This window comes from Aethalodelphis obliquidens, unplaced genomic scaffold (genome assembly GCF_003676395.1).
Source record: "Aethalodelphis obliquidens isolate GAN/ISIS:26980383/991018 unplaced genomic scaffold, ASM367639v1 scaffold120, whole genome shotgun sequence".
In the NCBI taxonomy this organism is placed as follows: Eukaryota; Metazoa; Chordata; class Mammalia; order Artiodactyla; family Delphinidae; genus Aethalodelphis; species Aethalodelphis obliquidens.
In genome coordinates, this window is record NW_020838064.1 from 1,529,693 (window position 1) to 1,549,422 (window position 19,730).

General features: G+C 40.8%; 1 protein-coding gene across 2 annotated transcripts in view; it reads left to right on the plus strand.

Annotated features, from left to right (window-relative positions):
• VPS35L (VPS35 endosomal protein sorting factor like) overlaps positions 1 to 19,730 on the plus strand; it is a 129,347-nt gene that overhangs the window by 72,503 nt on the left and 37,114 nt on the right. For both annotated transcript variants that reach the window (XM_027098088.1, XM_027098090.1), the window contains 7 exons: positions 2,223 to 2,285; positions 6,801 to 6,886; positions 8,386 to 8,466; positions 10,425 to 10,488; positions 12,939 to 13,037; positions 14,564 to 14,641; positions 15,494 to 15,608. In XM_027098088.1, coding sequence (XP_026953889.1) covers positions 2,223 to 2,285; positions 6,801 to 6,886; positions 8,386 to 8,466; positions 10,425 to 10,488; positions 12,939 to 13,037; positions 14,564 to 14,641; positions 15,494 to 15,608 — 586 coding nt within the window. The remainder of the gene's footprint in view (positions 1 to 2,222; positions 2,286 to 6,800; positions 6,887 to 8,385; positions 8,467 to 10,424; positions 10,489 to 12,938; positions 13,038 to 14,563; positions 14,642 to 15,493; positions 15,609 to 19,730) is intronic.

The following is a 19,730-nucleotide window of genomic DNA, read 5'->3' on the forward strand; positions in this document are numbered from 1 at the left end:
AAGGTTTTAATTTCTGCGTCGAATCTGAATGAGATCCTTGCTGGGTAGAGTAATCTTGGTTGTAGGTTTTTCCCTTTCATCACTTTAAATATGTCCTGCCACTCCCTCTGGCTTGCAGAGTTTCTGCTGAAAGATCAGCTGTTAACCTTATGGGGATTCCCTTGTGTGTTATTTGTTGTTTTTCCCTTGCTGCTTTTAATATGTTTTCTTTGTATTTAATTTTTGACAGTTTGATTAATATGTGTCTTGGCGTGTTTCTCCTTGGATTTATCCTGTATGGGACTCTCTGTGCTTCCTGGACTTGATTAACTATTTCCTTTTCCATATTAGGGAAGTTTTCAACTATAATCTCTTCAAATATTTTCTCAATCCCTTTCTTTTTCTCTTCTTCTTCTGTGACCCCTATAATTCGCATGTTGGTGCGTTTAATATTGTCCCAGAGGTCTCTGAGACTGTCCTCAATTCTTTAAATTCTTTTCTCTTTACTCTGCTCTGTGGTAGTTATTTCCACTATTTTGTCTTCCAGGTTAGTTATCCGTTCTTCTGCCTCAGTTATTCTGCTATTGATTCCTTCTAGAGAATTTTTAATTTCATTTATTGTGTTTTTCATCATTGTTTGTTTGCTCTTTAGTTCTTCTAGGTCCTTGTTAAACCTTTCTTGTATTTGTCCATATTATTTCCAAGATTTTGGGTCACCTTTACTATCATTACTCTGAATTCTTTTTCAGGTAGACTGTCTATTTCCTCTTCATTTGTTTGGTCTGGTGGGTTTTTATCTTGCTCCTTCATCTGCTGTGTGTCTCTCTCTTCTCATTTTGCTTAGCTTACTGTGTTTGGGGTCTCCTTTTCACAGGCTGCAGGTTCATAGTTCCTGTTGTTTTTGGTGTCTGCCCTCAGTGGGTAAGGTTGGTTCAGTGGCTTGTGTAGGCCTCCTTGTGGAGGGGACTGGTGCCTGTGTTCTGGTGGATGAGGCTGGATCTTGTCTTTCTGGTGGGCAGGACCACGTTTGATGGTGTGTTTTGGGGTGTCTATGAACTTACTGTGATTTTAGGCAGCCCGTCTGCTAATGGTGGGGTGTGTTCCTGTCTTGCTAGTTGTTTGGCACAGGGTGTCCAGCACTGGAACTAACTGGTCATTGAGTGGAGCTGGGTCTTAGCGTTGAGATGGAGATCTCTGGGAGAGCTTTCGCCTTTTGATATTACGTGGAGCCGGGAGGTCTCTGGTCGTCTAATGTCCCGAACTCGGCTCTCCCACCTCAGAGGTTCAGGCCGGACACCCAGCCAGAACACCAAGACCCTGTCAGACACACGGCTTTAGTCCTGTGTAGCTTCTCAATGGCAGTAGTTTTGCTGGTGATCCATATAGGGCTGGTTTTCTTTGCAATGTCTGAAGCAAGGCCTAGAGTGACACCCCATTGTGTGTGGCTGTCACAGGCAGGACGTGGGGGTAGGCATCGCTCCTGGCCGCGGTTTATATTTTATGTAGAGAAAGTGCCTCCTTGTTTCTCCCGTGCCAAGGCACTGTGAACAGGACTCTGCATGTCAGGGTGAGGGGTGGTGGACATCAGTACATGGCCACCTAGGACAGACCTCACAGTCTGTGCCGCCATCCTCGGGTAATGCATGGCCTTTGACCCCACTGACAAACTCAGTCCAGTGCCTCTCCACTGAAGCAGTCAAAAAACACAGGACCACCATGGGCTAGAATAGGGATCTGTAAACCATGGCCCACGTAGCCCACAACCTGTTGTGAATAAAGTTTTATCGGAACCCAGCCACACCCCTCTGTTTACACATTGTCAATGACTGCTTTCCAGCTGCAACAGCAGAGTTGAGTAGTTGTGGTGACTGTATGGCCCTGTATAGAAAACGTTTGCCCACCTCTTGAATATTCATACCTGATTTGAATGGAGAGCTTTGAAGGGCAGGCATTGCTCTAAACACTGTAAGCAAACCATCCCATTTAGTGCTCACAATGAGTGAGATACTGTTTTGCTCTCCAGTTTTACAGAAGAGAAGACTGAGGCCAAGGTGTTTCTTTAAGACTAGAGTAAGATGGGCAAACTCAGATTGAGACTAGGTTTAACGTAACCCAGTAATTCCCTGTTCCTTGTGTAATCTAGGTTTCCCTTATTGTAACTGTGATTGCAAACTATGGGCAGGGTTGCCTTTTTAAAAATATCGAAGTTTTATTAAAGATGTGTTTTTCATTTTGCTTTACAGCTTCAGTCAATAATTAAGAAAGTAATTGCACACTTCCATGATTTCTCAGTTCTTTTTTCAGTGGTAAGTAACTTTCCTTAACTATCTTTGGAAATTTGTATCTGACTCAGAGTTTCCTTTAGTGTCTCAATAATTTTTTCATGGTGTCCTAGACCAAGAGAAATACTTAACAGTTCCGTTTTTTATTAAAAAACACTAGTAAGGTTTAAACAATTTAAATATTTATGTCATGACAACTTAAGCAGCACTTGAGAAAATAATACGCATAGACTGATAGAAAAATATTGTCTTTATTTCATTCATTACTTACTATGGGATATGTGCACCTACTGGGTATCACACAACTTCTCAAACCTTGGAATCAAATTGGACATCCTCTTCCTCATTGATTTTTGCATGATACCTGCTTTTTATCACACAATAATGTAATGTTGAAACTATGATATACATCAAGCTAATAGTTGTCTCAGTGTCTGACAGAGTTGAGATTTATTATATTTCCCTCAAAAATTTAAAATAGCCCGTGACACCCTTCTCATTTGCTGCAGTGCCCTGGTCACATACCAATCTAGGTGATTCTCTGTGTAGTAACACTCTCTGCCCTGCCCTCAACTTTCCTTTTCCCTCTTCCTGCTTCCATTTCCAGTACTCTCACAGACTGTGAGCTTTTGTTTATTTAATGATAAAGGCTGTTATTTATTGGACTTTTGCCACGCCCCAAGCACTGTGCTAGAACTTCTTTTTTCTTTAATTTTTATTGAAATATAGTTGATTTACAATGTTGTGTTAGTTTCGGCTATACAGTAAGGTGATTCAGTTATACGTATATATAAATATATATCCTTTTTTTACATTCTTTTCCATTATAGGTTATTACAAGATACTGAGTATAGTTCCCTGTGCTATACAGTAGGTCCTTGTTGGTTATGTATTTTATATATAGTAGTGTGTATATTTTAATCCCAAACTCCTAATTTATCCCTCTCACCTACTCTCCTTTGGTAACCATAAGTTTCTATGTCTGTGAGTCTATTTCTGTTTCGTAAATAAGTTCATTTGTATCCTTTTTTAAGATTTACATACAAGCAATATCCTATGATATTTGTCTTTCTCTGTCTGGCTTACTTCACTTAGTATGATAATCTCTAGGTCCATCCACGTTGTTGCAAATGGCATTATTTCATTCTTTTTTATGGCTGAGTAATATTCGTGTGTGTGTGTGTGTGTGTGTGTGTGTGTGTGTGTGTGTGTGTGTACATGTATACATACGCACCACATCTTATTTATCCATTCATCTGTCAATGGACACTTAGGTTGCTTCCACATCTTGGCTGTTGTAGGTAGTGCTGCTATTGGGGTGCATGTATCTTTTCGAATTATGTTTTTCTCTGGATATATGCCCAGGAGTGGAATTGATGGATCATATGGTAGCTTTGTTCTTAGTTTTTTAAGGAACCCCCATACTCTTCTCCATAGTGTCTGTACCAATTTACATTCCCACCAGCACTGTAGGAGGGTTCCGTTTTCTTCACACCCTCTTCAGCGTTTATTATTTGTAGACTTTTTGATTATGGCCATTCTTTTGGGTGTGAGGTGATACATCATTGTAGTTTTGATTTGCAATTCTCTAATAATTAACAATGTTGAGCATCTTTTCATGTGCCTTTTGGTCATCTGTACATGTTCTTTGGAGAAATGTCGTTTTAGATCTTCTGCTTACTTTTTTTTTTTTTTTTTTTTTTTTGCGGTACACGGGCCTCTCACTGTTGTGGCCTCTCCCGTTGCGGAGCACAGGCCCCGGACGCGCAGGCTCAGTGGCCATGGCTCACGTGCCCAGCCACTCCGCGGCATGTGGGATCTTCCCGGACCGGGGCATGAACCTGTGTCCCCTGCATCGGCAGGCGGACTCTCAACCACTGTGCCACCAGGGAAGCCCCTTACTTTTTGATTGGGTTGATTTTTTGATACTGAGCTGTATGAGCTGTTTTGTATATTTTGAAGATTAATTCCTTGTTAGTCACATCATTTGCAAATATTTTCTCCCGTTCTGTAGGTTGTCTTTTTGTTTTGTTTATTGTTTCCTTTGCTATGCAAAAGCTTTTTAAGTTTAATTAGGTTCCATTTGTTTATTTTTGTTTTTATTTCCATTGCTCTAGGAGACAGATCCAAAAAGATATTGTTGCAATTTATGTCAAAGAGTGTCTTACCTACGTTTTCCTCTCGAAGTGTTATAGTATCTGGTCTTACGTTTAGGTCTTTAATCTGTTTTGAGTTTATTTTTGTGTATGGTGTTAGAGAATGTTCTAATTTCATTCTTTTGCATGTAGCTGTCCAGTTTTCCCAGCACCACTTATTGAAGAGACTGTCTTTTTTCCATTGTATATCCTTGCCTCCTTTTTTGTAGATTAATTGACCATATGTGTGTGGGTTTATCTCTGGGATTTTTATCCTGTTCCATTGATCTGTATTTCGGTTTTTGTGCCAGTACCATACTGACTTGATTACTGTAGCTTTGTAGTATAGTCTGAAGTCAGGGAGCCTGATTCCTCCAGCTCCGTTTTTCTTTCTCAAGATTGCTTTGGATATTCGGGTCTTTTGTATTTCCATTCCAATTAAAATTTTTTTTTCTAGTTCTGTGAAAAATGCAGTTGGTAATTTCATAGGGATTGCATTGAATCTGTAGGTTTCCTTGGGTAATATAGTTGTTTTGACAACGTTGATTCTTCCAATCCAAGAACATGGTATATATCTCTCCATTTGTTTGTGTCATTTTTTATTTCTTTCATCAGCATCTTAAAGTTTTTGGAGTACAGGTCTTTTGCCTGCTTAGGTAAGTTTATTCCTAGGCATTTTATTCTTTTTGATGCAATGGTAAATGGGATTGTTGCCTTAGTTTCTCTTTCTGACCTTTCATTGTTAGTGTATAGAAATGCAACAGATCCCTATGTATTAATTTTGTATCCTGCAACTTTACCGAATTCATTGATGAGCAATCTCTAGTAGTTTTCCAGTAGTGACTTTGGGGTTTTCTATGTATAGTATCATGTCATCTGCAAACAGTGACAGTTTTACTTCTTCTTTTCCAATTTGGGTTCCTTTTGTTTCTTTTCCTTCTCTGATTGCTGTGGCTAGAACTTCCAAAACTATGTTGAATAAAAGTGGTGAGAATGGACATCCTTGTCTTGTTCCTGATCTTAGAGGAAATGCTTTCAGCTTTTCGCCATTGAGTATGATGTGAGCTGTGGGTTTGTCATATATGGCATTTATTATGTTGAGGTAGGTCCCCTCTATATGCACTTTCTGGAGAGTTTTTATCATAAATGGATGTTGAATTTTATCAAAAGCTTTTTCTGCATCTATCGAGATGATCATAGTGGTTTTTATTCAATTTATTAATGTGGTGTATCACACTGATTGACTTGTGGATATTGAAAAATCCTTGCATCCTTGGGATAATGACCCCATTTGTTCATGGTGTATGATCTTTTTAATGTATTGTTGGATTCAGTTTGCTAGTATTCAGTATTTTGTTGGATTTTTGCATCTATGTTCATCAGTGATATTGGCCTGTAATTTTCTTTTTGATGGTATCTTTGTCTGATTTTGGTATCAGGGTGATGGTGGCCTCAGAGAATGAGTTAATTTTTTGGAATAGTCTATTAACTCCTCTCTAAATGTTTGATAGAATTTGCCTGTGAAGCCATCTGGTCCTGGACTTTTGTTTGTTGGGAGTTTCTTAATCACAGATCAGTTTTAGTACTTGTGATTGGTCTGTTTTATATTTTCTATTTCTTATTGGTTCACTCTTAGGAGATCGTACCTTTCTAAGAATTTTTCCATTTCTTCTAGATTGTCTGTTTTGTTGGCATATAGTTGCTTGTAGTAGTCTCTTACGGTTCTTTGTATTTCTGTGGTATCAGTTGTAACTTCTTTTTCATCTCTGCTTTTACTGATTTGGGCCCTCTCCCATTTTTTCTTGATGAGTCTGGCTAAAGGTTTATCAATTTTGTTTATCTTTTCAAAGAACCAGCTTTTAGTTTTGTTGATCTTTTCTATTGACTTTACATGGATTGCCTCAGATCATTTTCAGAACACCACTGGGAAGGCACGAGCAGTAATGAGTCCCACTTTACAGATGAGGAAACTGATGCTGGAAGAGGTGGAGTAACTTGCTTAAGGTCACACAGCCACTGAATGAGGAGTCAGGTTGCAGAAGCTGCTCTGAACAACTCTGACTCTTCTTTCTCTGTTCCTCTATACATTCATTAAAAGATTGGAGCCTCCTTTGCCTTCTGCTACCAAGAAGAGCTTATTCTCATCTAAAGGTTGTCCAGATGATTTGCCAAAATGTTAACTGGTCCCAGCCCTGGTCCTTGGGCGTGTGCAATTTGTTTTAATAGTAATAGTTTTAAAATCCTCAGAGTTCTGTACTTGCTTTCATGTGAGTCCTGATCAGAGCTGCCTCAGAAAGATGAACAACTCTTCCTCTGTTTTGCCCTTCAAAGAAAAAGTAACCCACAAATTCCTTCCAGTAACTTGTGTAAGTTGCAGGTAGAGTGCTTTTATTATTTTTTTTAGGAAAAATTTCTGCCATTTCTGGACATGTTCCAAAAAGAGAGTGTGCGGGTGGAGGTTTGCAAATGCATCATGGAAGTTTTTATCAAGTAAGTGTAACATGATGTAATCAGAAACTTCAATTCCAGCTGCCCTTGTGAAGCCTGTTGCTAAGAAATCAATTTATGCATTTTGAGGGCCTGTGATGTAGTGATATATTTATACCTAAAATAACATTGAGAGAAAAACCACATTAAAAGGAGAAGTCATGATAAAAGTTTATAATTAGCTGAAGAAGACAAAGTAATAAATGTTAACAGAGCCTGACCATCACCCATATCTCACTCCTGTGATTTGGGAAGGAGCAATCTATTGATGTACTATTTAGGAAGTGTCATTTTAAAAGATAAAGTCATTCTTCTCAAGATACCAGAGCTAGAAAGGTTTCTATCGTTAATGTGTAGATTTGTGATCAGTTTTCAACTTAGTTCCTTTCATTTTATTGATTAAGTCTGTTTTCCCAAAACTGCCTACTGCTGATGGTACATGAAATACTTTCAGGTGGTACACGGAAGAGAGATTTTTATTTTAAAACGTGTATTTATTTTAAAGTATGTTAGATAATATATAACTAGTTTAATCAGTGACTTCAAATGTATTATTCTTTAGGACAAGGTTAAGTTAAAAGTTCAAGTCCCTTTAAATATTAAGTATGTAGATGTGATTAAAAAAATATCTCAAGATGGAACTCAAGTAACCAGAGTTTGGAAAATTGAGTTAGAAGTTGCTGGAATGTATGTTTTAAGCTTTCCTTGTATTACCTTTCCAGAAGGTTAATTCCATATGCTTGAAACAAGTATACTTACTTTACTTACATAAAGATTTATTGGGACTTCCCTGATGGTCCAGTGGGTAAGATTCCGTGCTTCCAATTTAGGGGACCCAGGTTCAATACCTGGTCAGGGAACTAGATCCTGCATGCTGCAACTAAAGATCCCGAATGCCACAGTGAAGATCCTGCGTGCCACAACTAAGGCCCGATGCAGCCTAATAGATAGATAGATAGATAGATAGATAGATAAATAAATAAATATTAAGAAAAAGAGAGAGAGAGACTCCATGCTTCCACTGTAGGGGGTGTAGTTTCCATCCCTGCTTGGGGAACTAAGATCCCATATGGCATGTGGTGCGGCCAGAAAAAAAAAAGATTTGTTATAAGAGCGTGTCCTTTTATGTTATTTGAGAAACCAAATTAAGAATTTTGCCTGGCACTTAACACAGTTATGGACAGGTTGTTGGACAGCTTTAGAAGTTCAAGAAACACGGTAAGAAAACAGATTTGCCCTTTGTCTGGCTTAGGAAATGTATCAGTTTTACCATGATTTTGTAGTTAGGAGAAGTTATGGTATGTTAGAAGAGCAAACTTGTTATTTAAAGGAGAATTAAGAGAAAACTAGATCATTGCCCATTGCTGGTGATCTGGGCCATGTTAAATGCCAACCAGATAATTTACTGCTTCTCACATATGTATCGTAGATGAGAACTAAATCTGTGCTTTCTGTGGTCTCAGTGGACATGGCTTTTACTGTTATCTCTAAATGTCTTCTAGGCATCAGCAAGAGCCCACTAAGGACCCCGTCATTCTGAACGCCCTTTTGCACATTTGCAAGACCATGCATGACTCTGTGAAGTAAGCCATGTTTAAGGCTGAAACGAGCCTGGATTGGGTCTTAATGCCACATAATAGTACATTAGGGAATTACTGCTTCATGCTGCCACTGTGAATAACATTATTTTATGGAGTCTATTAAGATACATGTTAACGAGGACATTCCAGTCCAGGGGAGAAGGGAGGCTGAGCTGAGGGTAACCTTCCTGAGAAAATGAGATGGCAAATGTTTTTACAAAGGGATTTCTATTGGGAGGAAAAGGCTGGTTTCATCCAAGTGAACTCATACTCCATGTCTCCTGGAGATTTCTGAGAGCAGCAGATAGTATTATAATGAGTTCACTCATCCAGTAACATAGCCTTTAAGTTTTTTTCTCAATATTAGCCAATTATTTAAAATTCAAATAGAATTGTGTATATTCCTTACATGAAGGACTTTAGTTTGTTGAGTATACTTGAGGGTCAGACCTACCCGTGGGCCTCACCTTTGGGTCAAAAGCCAAATTATCTCCTTTGCTTTCTAGCTTTATTTGTCTGATCTTTTTTTCTTTTTTATTACATGTTTCCATTTGACTGTGCTTGAGGCAGTTCCTGCTTATTTGTGGCAGAAAGTTTGGTCCCCAAAGAATTTTTAAACATAGCAGCTTGATTCACAGGAAAATGTTACAAGAAATGAGAAAATTGTTTTGGAACTTAACCATCAACAAAGATGAATTGTATTTCTTTTTTTTTTTCCCCCTGAATTTTAGAATCTTTATTTCATGACTTTGTGCTTTCAACTTCACAAGTAGTTTTCAAAATCAAAATATCCAGACTTTTTATAATAAATGGAACTGATGGACTTTAGTTGCACAAAAATAGAAATAAAGGCACAAAAAACATTTAGAAAGGTACTTGTATTAGTAGGCCATTGGTTTTTGGCCTAAGCGAAATAGAAGATGTATTTCTCTTATGAGAAGTGTGAAGCCAAAAGGTGGGGGTGGGATAGCTCTGCTTTAGAACATCATCTAGGAGCCCAGGTTTCTTGTCTTACTGCTCTGCTATCCCTCCGGGGTGTTGTCCTTGCTTCCTGGTGGAGGTGACTTACCTCAACCGTGTCCATGTTGCAGCTGGCAGGCATTGGAGGACAGCACCCTCCTTTTAGGGACACAACTTGGGAGGCTCGTACATCACTCACATTCACATCCCATTGGCCAGAACTGTCATGTGACTACTCCTAGCTACAAAGGAGTTTGGGAAATGTAGTCTCAAATAATGAAGGGGACACTGCATATTGGAGGACAGTATGCAGTCTTTGCCAATACAGACTTGTTTTCCCTTAGAACAAACCAATAAACAGGAGCCTTGGTCTTTGGCTCTTAAAATTTTTTTAAATAAATTTGGAGAACTATTTATAAACCTTTACATGTATTATCAAAACTATAAGGACTTGACATTTTTTCATTTATATTCATACTAAATTTGCTATTAAACAGAAGCACCTGAGATCTGTGATTTACTTTAAGCTGTATCTCCAAAATAAGGTAGATTGATGGATGGAGAGAGTAATGGAGAGTTATATGATAAAGCAAATATTGTAAAATGATAGTAGTAGGGTGTATTGGTGTTCACCGTATAATTTCAACTTTGCTACATGTTTAAACTTTTTATAGTAAAACGTTGAATGAAATTTCTCTGAAATACAAAATTTGAAGTTGGACCTTGCTATCCAAATTCCAAAGAAGAGAGTTACCTTCTCTTTTGCTGTTAATAAATATATCTTGAGAACAGCATCTTTGAGAGAAATTAGAAACACATTTAAATTATGTTAATTTAGATTACATATTTTCATCAAAAGAAACACATACCTGGAAGTTTTTTAAATCTAGAAAATGCAAAATGTTCTTGCCTGTTAAGTTGCTTACTTCTAATACTTTTTTTTCCTTTGGAAACTTTAATTTATCACCTCAATGTTAATTATGTACAATTATTGATTTTAGTGCACTCACTCTTGAGGATGAGAAAAGAATGCTGGCATATTTGATTAATGGATTTATAAAAATGGTAAGTATTGGGGAAGAAGTTTCAGTGGACTTGGAAATGTGATGTAATTGTTTATCCTTCCTCTGGTGAAAGCAGTTAACATTATGTTCCCTGGTGCTTTTCATTTTTATTGAGATAAGATGAAATTAGAAAACAACTTAATATTAGCCAGCGCTCCCCTGGGGGCAAGGAGAGCCAAGACAAACTGGCTTAAGGAAAAAATTAAAAGGGGAGGGTGGGCGGAGACTTGCTGGCTGATGGGACATAAAGTCCAGGAAGAGACCTCTCAGAAAGAGCAGCTGGACCTGGGGTCTCTGTGGTGGTGTCAGGACCTGCCATGTGTGTGCCTTTGGCTCGTGGCTCTTCTCTCTTGGCATCCTTCCCAGGCAGGCTCACTCCCCGTAAGAGCTCCGGGTTTTCATTCCTTCCAGCTCTGCAGCCCAGCCGGAAGGGCTCCAGCAGAAGTCCTGGGGCTGAGTCTCCTTGGATTAATTTGGGTCACCAGCTCATCTCTGAGCAAATTGCTGCTGTGAGAAAGAATGAACACGCTGATCGGCCAGGCTAGGGAGACAGGCATACCTGGGCACCCGAATCACGTGGACCAGGAGTGGGAGAAGGGGCTGCCTTTTTTTTTTCTTTTTAATAAAGCCAGTTTAAATTTTTTCTTTTCTTTTTTTTTATTATTTTTTTGGGCCGTGCTGTGCGGCTTGTGGGATCTCAGTTCCCTGACCAGGGATGGAACCTGGGCCACGGCAGTGAAAGCGCAGGATCCTAAGGCCCAGGCCACCAGGGAACTCCCTGGAGAAGGGGCTTCCTGAAGCACCTGATATGCTGCTCATCAGATGCTGGTGAAAACAATTTGGGGGTCAGGTCGGGGGGGAGAAATGCCAAGTGTTCACTCTCCATTCGTCCTAGTTACCCAGTGCTGTATAACAACTCAGCGCAAACTTAGTGGCTTAAAATAACAGTGTTTTATTAATTCTTACAATTCTGTGGGTTGGCTGGATAACCAGGCCGCTCTGTATGATGTCAGAGGTGTGGCAGAACTGGGGCTGGAGGATCCAGGACAGCCTTGAGCACGTGTCTGGGGTCTTGGTGGTGGCTGTTGGCTGGGGTGGCTTATTTCTCGGCCACGTGACCTCTTTCTGTCCATCATTCTCTCATCATTCACTCATCTCAGTGAGCTCTTGTGTGGTGAGGGCGAAATCAGAAGCTGCAGGGCCTTTGGAGGTTCAGAAATCACACAGTGATCTGTGCTGCTTCCTGCTTCATTCTGTTGGTCAAAGCAAGTCCCAGGGCCAGCCCTCTGGAAGCGGGGGAAAGCAGACTCCACCTTTGGATGGGAAGAGTCTACAGGGACACTGTGAAGGGACAAGCAGAGCAGGAGGCGTTGTTGCAGGCTTCTTTGGGAATAACCCACCAGTCCATCCCCGCCAGAACAACCTTTGCCTTAATTCTCAGGGCACAAATCTAAAATACCCACTGCTGCCAGTATCTGCTGTTGTAATAGAAGAGTCGAGACAAAAGCTGACTGAGATGAAAGTAACTAGATCGCTTTGAAAATCACCTTGAAAATGTGACTCATTCAACAACAGGGGTCAATTTAACTATGGGTAAAATACCGATTTTGATGAAAATTCAGGATTAGCCTTTTTATGTATTGAATACCTATGACTGTTACCAGGTGCCTCTCTTGTTCCCTTGAGTTATATGCTGATCACGTGGCATTTATCCTTTTATGGGTTTATCTGAAAGCCACCAAGTTATAATGGAAAAGAATATGAGGAAATAAGATGTGAAACCTGATAGCTATAATGGAAATTGTGACATTAAACCTCCTCCAGACAAAAATGATTGCTATAGCAGTAAAGTTTGTCCTATCAACCAGCTGTTCATAAATGTGAAGAAATAGGAGTAGAGGGGATTTTTAATGGTGGAAAAACATCCATCTATGGCTCTAGCAGCCACCAGTGAGCTGCCGAGGTTGGAATCCCCTTCAGGAAGCAGAAAGGTTTGGCCCTTATGAGGGAACCCCTCTGACAAATGGCTCCCAATCACCAAATCTGTGTTCTGTGAAAAGGCCACAGCTGACAAACAAAATTCCATCATTTCCTTTCCAGTGGTTTCCTTCTAGCCTGGGAAATCCTCTTTACATTATAAGATTCTGTTTTATACCCTTTGGTCTTTTTATGTCCTACAACAATGCCAATGTCATGAAGATGAGGTGGTAATAGTAACGTTTCCGCTCTCTGCTGGGTGAAGTAATGTGAAGTCTAGTTAGAGTATATTCCAGTGCACGGATGTGTGTGTTTGCTTACATACGACTGAGATAGCCACCATTTATGGCTGTGGGATTTCTGGTGACTTGTCATCACAGCGCCTCCCCTGCCCCCACAAGCTCAGGCAAAAGCTTTCCAATTGTGTGCTCACAATGGAGATAACATCGTCGGTGTCTTTCTCCTTGACTCTAGGTGTCCTTTGGCCGCGATTTTGAACAACAGCTGAGTTTTTACGTTGAGGCCAGGTCGATGTTTTGCAATCTGGAACCTGTTCTTGTGCAATTGATTCATGTAAGGATTTTCATTCATTCATGTGTTCTCTCAATACATATTTGTTGATCACTGAACCACGCACCAATTTTAATCTGGGATTCTTCTGGCCCCATATTGCTTCTGTTCCCAAGGCATGAAAGGTGTTTTCTCAAAGGTTAATAAAATCTGCAACTTTGCTTAAGCCTTTGAGTGGTTTTATTGGCCTCTTTTTCTCTGAAACTTGGATATTCTCATTCCTGCGTGCCAACAGCAAAGAGTTAAGTGAGTTGCATTGATTATTTAGTTATAGAAATACTAACCTCATTAGAATTCCTTGTTGCCTAATCAGAGTCCCAGCTTTCTTGGATCATGGTGCCTTTCAGTAACTTTTCATGGTGCCCTTAGGCCAAAAGGAAGAAATAACAGTTCTGTTTATTAAGATATTAGGTTCAAACAACTGAAGAATTTGTGCCTTAACAACTTGACAGCCCTCTGAACCAACAGTATACATAAATTGAAAGAAAAATAATGTATTTTCATTCCATTCTTAAATCATCATAATTACTTACTAATAAAGTATATGCATCTGTTGAATACTGCACAACTTCTTAAACCTTGGAATCAGATGGGACACCACTACTTTATCTCCCATTCCAGATAGATTTTTTTTTCCCCACATTAATTTTTGCACAGTGCTTTTTATCAGAGCATCTGCTAAAAACCCAATTTTGCAAAGATATGAAATGACTGCAAGGAATGTACCATGGTCTGTGAGCTCCCTCACACTAGTGCTTTGCATAGTGTTCAACCACTGAGCCTTGCTGTGGTTGTCCAGAAAATGTGGTGCCCCTGTGATTTTGCTGCAACACCCTGGGGTGTCATTGTACACAGTTTAGGAACCATAGGTCCAAACTTTTTATATTTGTGTAAAGATTCCCTAAGGTCCTTGAATTGCTTCGTGTAAATTCAAGGAAAGCAGCCTTTTTATGTATTTGTCTGCTGGTTATCAGATTTCGTAGCATTACTAAGCTTCAGACCTAAATATGAGGATTTATAAGGATTAAATATAAGACTTATGAGGATGAAATGAGCTAGGAATGTGTAGCTCCTAGAACAGCACCTGTTTTTCTATAAGTGATGATGCAGCTGCGGTTATACTGTTCTTACGGTTATCCTTAGTGTTGCAGAGCTGCTTTGTATGGTCTGCGTCCGGTTTTAGAGGTTTCTGTTAAGATCTCTAAGATCTTAAGCTTAGTGTGGGGGATTTCTGGAAATGAAGTAAGCGAACCCTAGCTATTCATTAAGCCAGAAAATGGTCATTTATTACGCCGGTTGATAGGCATGACTTAACTCAGCGAGCGTCCCTTGGAGATGTTTGCTGAAGCCGAGATCGAATCTGGCCTGATGACCCCTTTGCCATTTCGGGGTTTGGTGCTAACTAGTCTTGGTTCTGGTTAGCTTGCTCTCATTGACTTGTATGCAGTTAATGTCCAAATCTCTCTGGAAGATGTTAATCTGAATCAGCCATCATTTCATTCCCATTTCTGTTTTACTGATTAATCTAGAGTGTGAACCGGTTGGCAATGGAAACAAGAAAAGTAATGAAAGGAAATCATTCCAGAAAGACGGCTGCATTTGTCCGGGTATGTTCTAAAGATAAGACTCACAGACTTTGAACTCCAGTGGGCTGTTTCTTTTGCAAGTTTCTGAATTGCTATTCCCAGAAAAAGATTAAGGCTGGTTTAGTATTGATTTTCTGGATTTTTCCTTGCATATCTCCGACTGACCACTTTTCTTAATGTTTTCAAAAGAAATGATCAAAGGAGTCTGAATTTGATACATGTTATGGGGAGGGGGTTGAGAAATGGGTTTGCAGTTTTGTGTGCCAGCTGAGCTATCTCTGGCTTGTGCCTGTAACTGGAAGGCCTAGTACCTTTTTTCCCTCTTGATAAATTCCCAACTTTGAAAGAAATTTGCTTCTTGAGTATGCTGCTCAAAATATTATCAAAGCGATGCATATCCATGCTTTAAAAATAAAATCATACTAAAAAGATTACAGTGAAAAATAAGCACCCCGGCCCTGCCCTTTCTCACCATGTACCTCTCTCCTCAGCGTCAACCACCTCGAATCTCCTCAGCGTCAACCACCTCAAGCTCTTTGTAGCAACTTCTTCTTCAAATTACCTATGTTTTTTTAACTAATTGGTTTTAACAGCTGCTTCTTTAACTTATCAATATTAGGTGTTATCTGTTTACTTCCTGCGACGATGGATGAGGATTTATTTTTCATACACCATTACTCTCCTTGGTTGCCCCTCCCCCTCCTCCCAAAGAGGCAAATACAGCAGAAGCAAGGGGGAGAAATGGGGGTTCCTAATGGGGAGATTAATTATTTTAGTGTGTTTACTTGAAAATATATGGTGGATGAAAACAAGAGTATTAACCCATTGTGATGGCATTGCCATGTAACCTGCTGTTTCTCCCCTTCCTTCTAGGCCTGCGTTGCCTACTGCTTCATTACCATTCCCTCCCTGGTGGGAATCTTCACCCGCCTCAACCTCTACCTGCATTCTGGTCAGGTGGCCTTGGCCAACCAGTGCCTCTCCCAAGGTGAGCCCATCACTCACTCTCTCCTCTCCTCTGCTCTCAGACAATTCCTGGCTCCTTAGGAAAGCGGACTCAGCAGTGCGTGGATATGTGTGTGAGTGTGTAGAGAGAATCCTTTAAGGAGGAAAGAAAGAAAGAAGTGATCAACAAGTGATGAGTTTTAAATCTGTTTCTTTAGTAGGAAGCACCTCGGACACACATTTACAGAGTCAGACAGATTACAGAGCACGGGTAATTTCCTGTAAGGACCTTCCTGAATCTGTATCAGGCAGGCCAGGTCAGGTGGCTCAGACATCCGTAGAGAGTGTTAGAAGTTAGGACTGCTTATTCACAGCAGATTCAAGTTTATTTGTTGTTTTCAATGTTCATTTGTTTAAAACCCCAGAGATACAGGAGTAGAGTCTAATCAGTAGAGAATGAAGACTCTCTACAGCTTGCTATTAGGTATAAAAATTCTGCCCAAGACCCGTTTCTGTACGAGGTACAGAGCTCTCCTGGAACCAGGATCGTGCGAGTGGTTTATTTAGGAGGCGATCCCAGTGAGTGTCCGTAGGGTGACGGGGAGGGGAGACTGGGAAGGGAAGGACGCCAGCAAAGGGTGCAATGGTGGGTGGGTTAGCGCTGTGGGAAGCTGGGGTCCTTCCCGCTGAGGCCTCAGTGTCACCAAAGTCTTCAAACATGATTGCTATCCAGGAACCTTTTCAAACTCTGCTTGGTTTTGCTATAGACTCCTGGGCGCTCTAGTAGCCTCCCAGTGCATTTGGAATTAAACCAGACGCCTTGGCTGAAGTGCCTGCGTGGTCTGCTGCCTTCCGGCCTTCTGTCCTCATCTTACACCACGCTTTAGCCACACCGGCTTTTTACTGTTCTTTGAACATACTAAGCTGTCTTCCAGGTCAGAGCCTTTGCACTTGCTGTTCCCTTCTTCTAGAATGATCTCACCCCCAGATATTTGCATCTTTTTAAATTACTAGGCCAGAGATGAGAATCAAGCCTCACCTCTTGCAGGGTCCTTTCCTGTCCCCTCTAGCTAAAGTAGCTGCACCTCCCCAGTCACGCCCTGTGCCATCCTCCTCTTGTCCTCACGGCATTTACCTTGTTCTGATGCTTTCTTACTGTGTGTGTTTGTTTACTTACTGTCTGGACACCCTCTTTCCCCACGAGGACTGCAAGTCCCACAGGAGCAGATATGTCCTCATTAAACATGGAACTTTCTCCTAGTGCCTGCTTTGGTAAGGATGATGGGTTTGCAGGAAACAAAACAAAAATTAACAGCCACTGCCAAAACCCCAGTGATGTGCAAACTGAAGATTAGATTCGCTTAATTAATTAGATTAATTAATGTTAGGAAATTTTAAATCTTATAAACCGGTTCCCTCTTAGAAAGGTCAGGAGTAGTAGACCCACGTGGGGATCCCTGAGTCTGGTGTCACCTGTGACATTAGGAATGGGTTGTGAGCTGCAGATACCAGAGCTGTGAGCTGCACGTGGAGGCCCCGCAAGCCTAGATCTTTCTTCTCCCAACCTGCTTCATGCTATTTTTTGTTTTCAAAAAAGAAAAACAAATTCTTAAGCTAAATAAAGATTTGCTGCTCCCAAGAACTGTTGGAGGAGAGCTGGGAATGACAGTTTCCCTGCTGGGATGCCCTCGGTCCACACCCAGAGATAAGTAGCATCAGAGCAGACTGGTACCCGGGTGTGGGCAGTCAGCGCCCCCTGTGTTAGAGCTCTGGACTCCTCCTCTACCTCCCCTGCACTTTAAGCTGCAGCAGGGCGGGCAGGAGTGTGGAGTCCACTTCATGCTTAATAATTTTTTTTTTCATGCTTAATAATTCATCTGATGATTTTGCTCAAGTCTCTAAGCGCTGTGGTGCTAAACCGTAAAAGGCTGTTGTTTTTCTGAAAGCCACATGCAGCAATTGCTGGCCAAAATAAATCATACATTCAATTACTGAGAACGGGAAGGCTAAATATAAATTAAATGAAGCTTGTGGAAGTGGGCCACTTTGGTTTGTTTGCCTCCTTAAACACCCCCCCTCTCAGCTGGTTATAAAACATCCCCTCCCCGCTATTCATCTTTTTTTTTTTAGAAGATGTTGGGGGTAGGAGTTTATTAATTAATTAATTTACTTTTGCTGTGTTGGGTCTTCGTTTCTGTGCGAGGGCTTTCTCTAGTTGTGGCAAGCGGGGGCCACTCTTCATTGCGGTGTGTGGGCCTCTCACTATCGTGGCCTCTCTTGTTGCGGAGCACAGGCTCCAGACGTACAGGCTCAGTAATTGTGGCTCACGGGCCCAGTTGCTCCGCGCCATATGGGATCCTCCCAGACCAGGGCTCGAACCCGTGTCTCCTGCACTAGCAGGCAGATTCTCAACCACTGCGCCACCAGGGAAGCCCTCCCGCTATTCATTTTCTAGCCTCCCTTGATCCAGCCTTGGCTGTATCTTCTTTATCAGGCTGTGGCTTTGCCAGGGCTGACTCAGCCCAACAAGTAAACTCCCATTGAACTCTCAGCCAGGCCACCGTGGAATGCTGACGAAGGCTTATTATGGGGAGGCCCGGTTCTGGTCCTTCGGACACACTGGTTCAGCATGTAGACTGGATCATGCGGGGATTTGGTCTAGGGTCACGCATTGCCCCAGATATTTAGGAGAAATGAAGGACTTGCAAATCAGTTGTTTGATCAAGTGCTTCTGACCTAGATGTGGCCCAGAGATGCCTGTTCACTGTCACTGGATAGCTCCTTGCCCTTGTTTGTCAGTGATTCTTTCTGGAAGGTTACCACCAGGTCACAGCAAGAGCAGATTCTTTCCCCTTTATTTTTATCTTGGTTCCTTTATCTTTACAGTTTCTAACCTCAGAAAGGAGGATGTTTTACAATGGAAGTAATGTTAAAGGTGGGTCTTGAAAGAAGAGCATTTGTTTATCAGGAAAGGGCTATGGGGAAGGGGAGAAGGAATAGTTGGCCTTCCAGGTAGAGGAGATGGCCTGAGCAAAGGCATGGACGTGTGAGATTACATGACATGTTAGGGATAAGGCCCTAATGAATGGTAAGTTTCAAGTCTTCTGAATGCAGTGGTCCCAATTCTGATTCTGCTACTTGTGAGTTGGATGCCCTTGGACAAATTGGCCATATGGTGCCTCAGTTTTTCCATCTCTAAAGTGGAGATGATGGCAATGGTTCCTATCTGTGGTGGATTAAATGAGATAACATACTTGGAGCACTCGGCCCACTGGCGCACAGTAGCGACTCAGTAAATATTAACTTAGTATAACCGTCTCTCAAAAGGTGAAAGTATGCCTTGGAGTTTAGGAGCTAACTGTAGACAGTGCAGCTCTGCAGTCTCCGAGTTCTGAAAGCCAATTCTCATACGCAGAACCTTGGAAAATCTGCAGGAAAGCTGATCTTCAGTTCAAGATAAACCTGCTGAATTATCCTGAAAATAACAGATCTGCATTTCCTCCGAAGATGAAACAATAGTGAGAACAATGAAAGCAAAATAGTGGTAAAAAGAACGGTTTTTGTTCTTATCATTAATAATAGTGCTTTTCCCTCCTACAGAATTCTTTCCCCCTCCTTTTATTTGAAAATTTTTTCTTCTTCCAGTTTTATTGAGATATGACATACAGTGCTGTGTAAGTTTAAGGTGTACAGCATAATGATTTGACTTACATACAGCATGAACTGATTATCACAATAAGTTTAGTGAATGTCCATCATCTCATATAGGTACAAGGTTAAAGAAATTTTAAGAAGTACCTTTTCCTTGTGATGAGAACTCTTACGATTTACTCTCAACTTTCATATATAACATACAGCAGTGTTCATTCTATTTATCATGTTGTACATTACATCCCTGGTACTTAGTTGTCTTATAAGTGGAAGTTTACTCCTTTTGACTGCCTTCATCCAATTCCTCCTCCCCCGTCCCTCACCTCTGGTAACCACAAATCTGACCTATTTTTCTAGGAGTTTGTTTGGTTTTTTTGAAGTATAATTGACCTATAACACAATATAGTGATTTGACATTTCTCTACATTTCAAAATGATCACCATCATAAGTCTAGTTATGATACGACACCATATAAAGATGTTACATCGCTATTGACTGTGTTCCCTACACTGT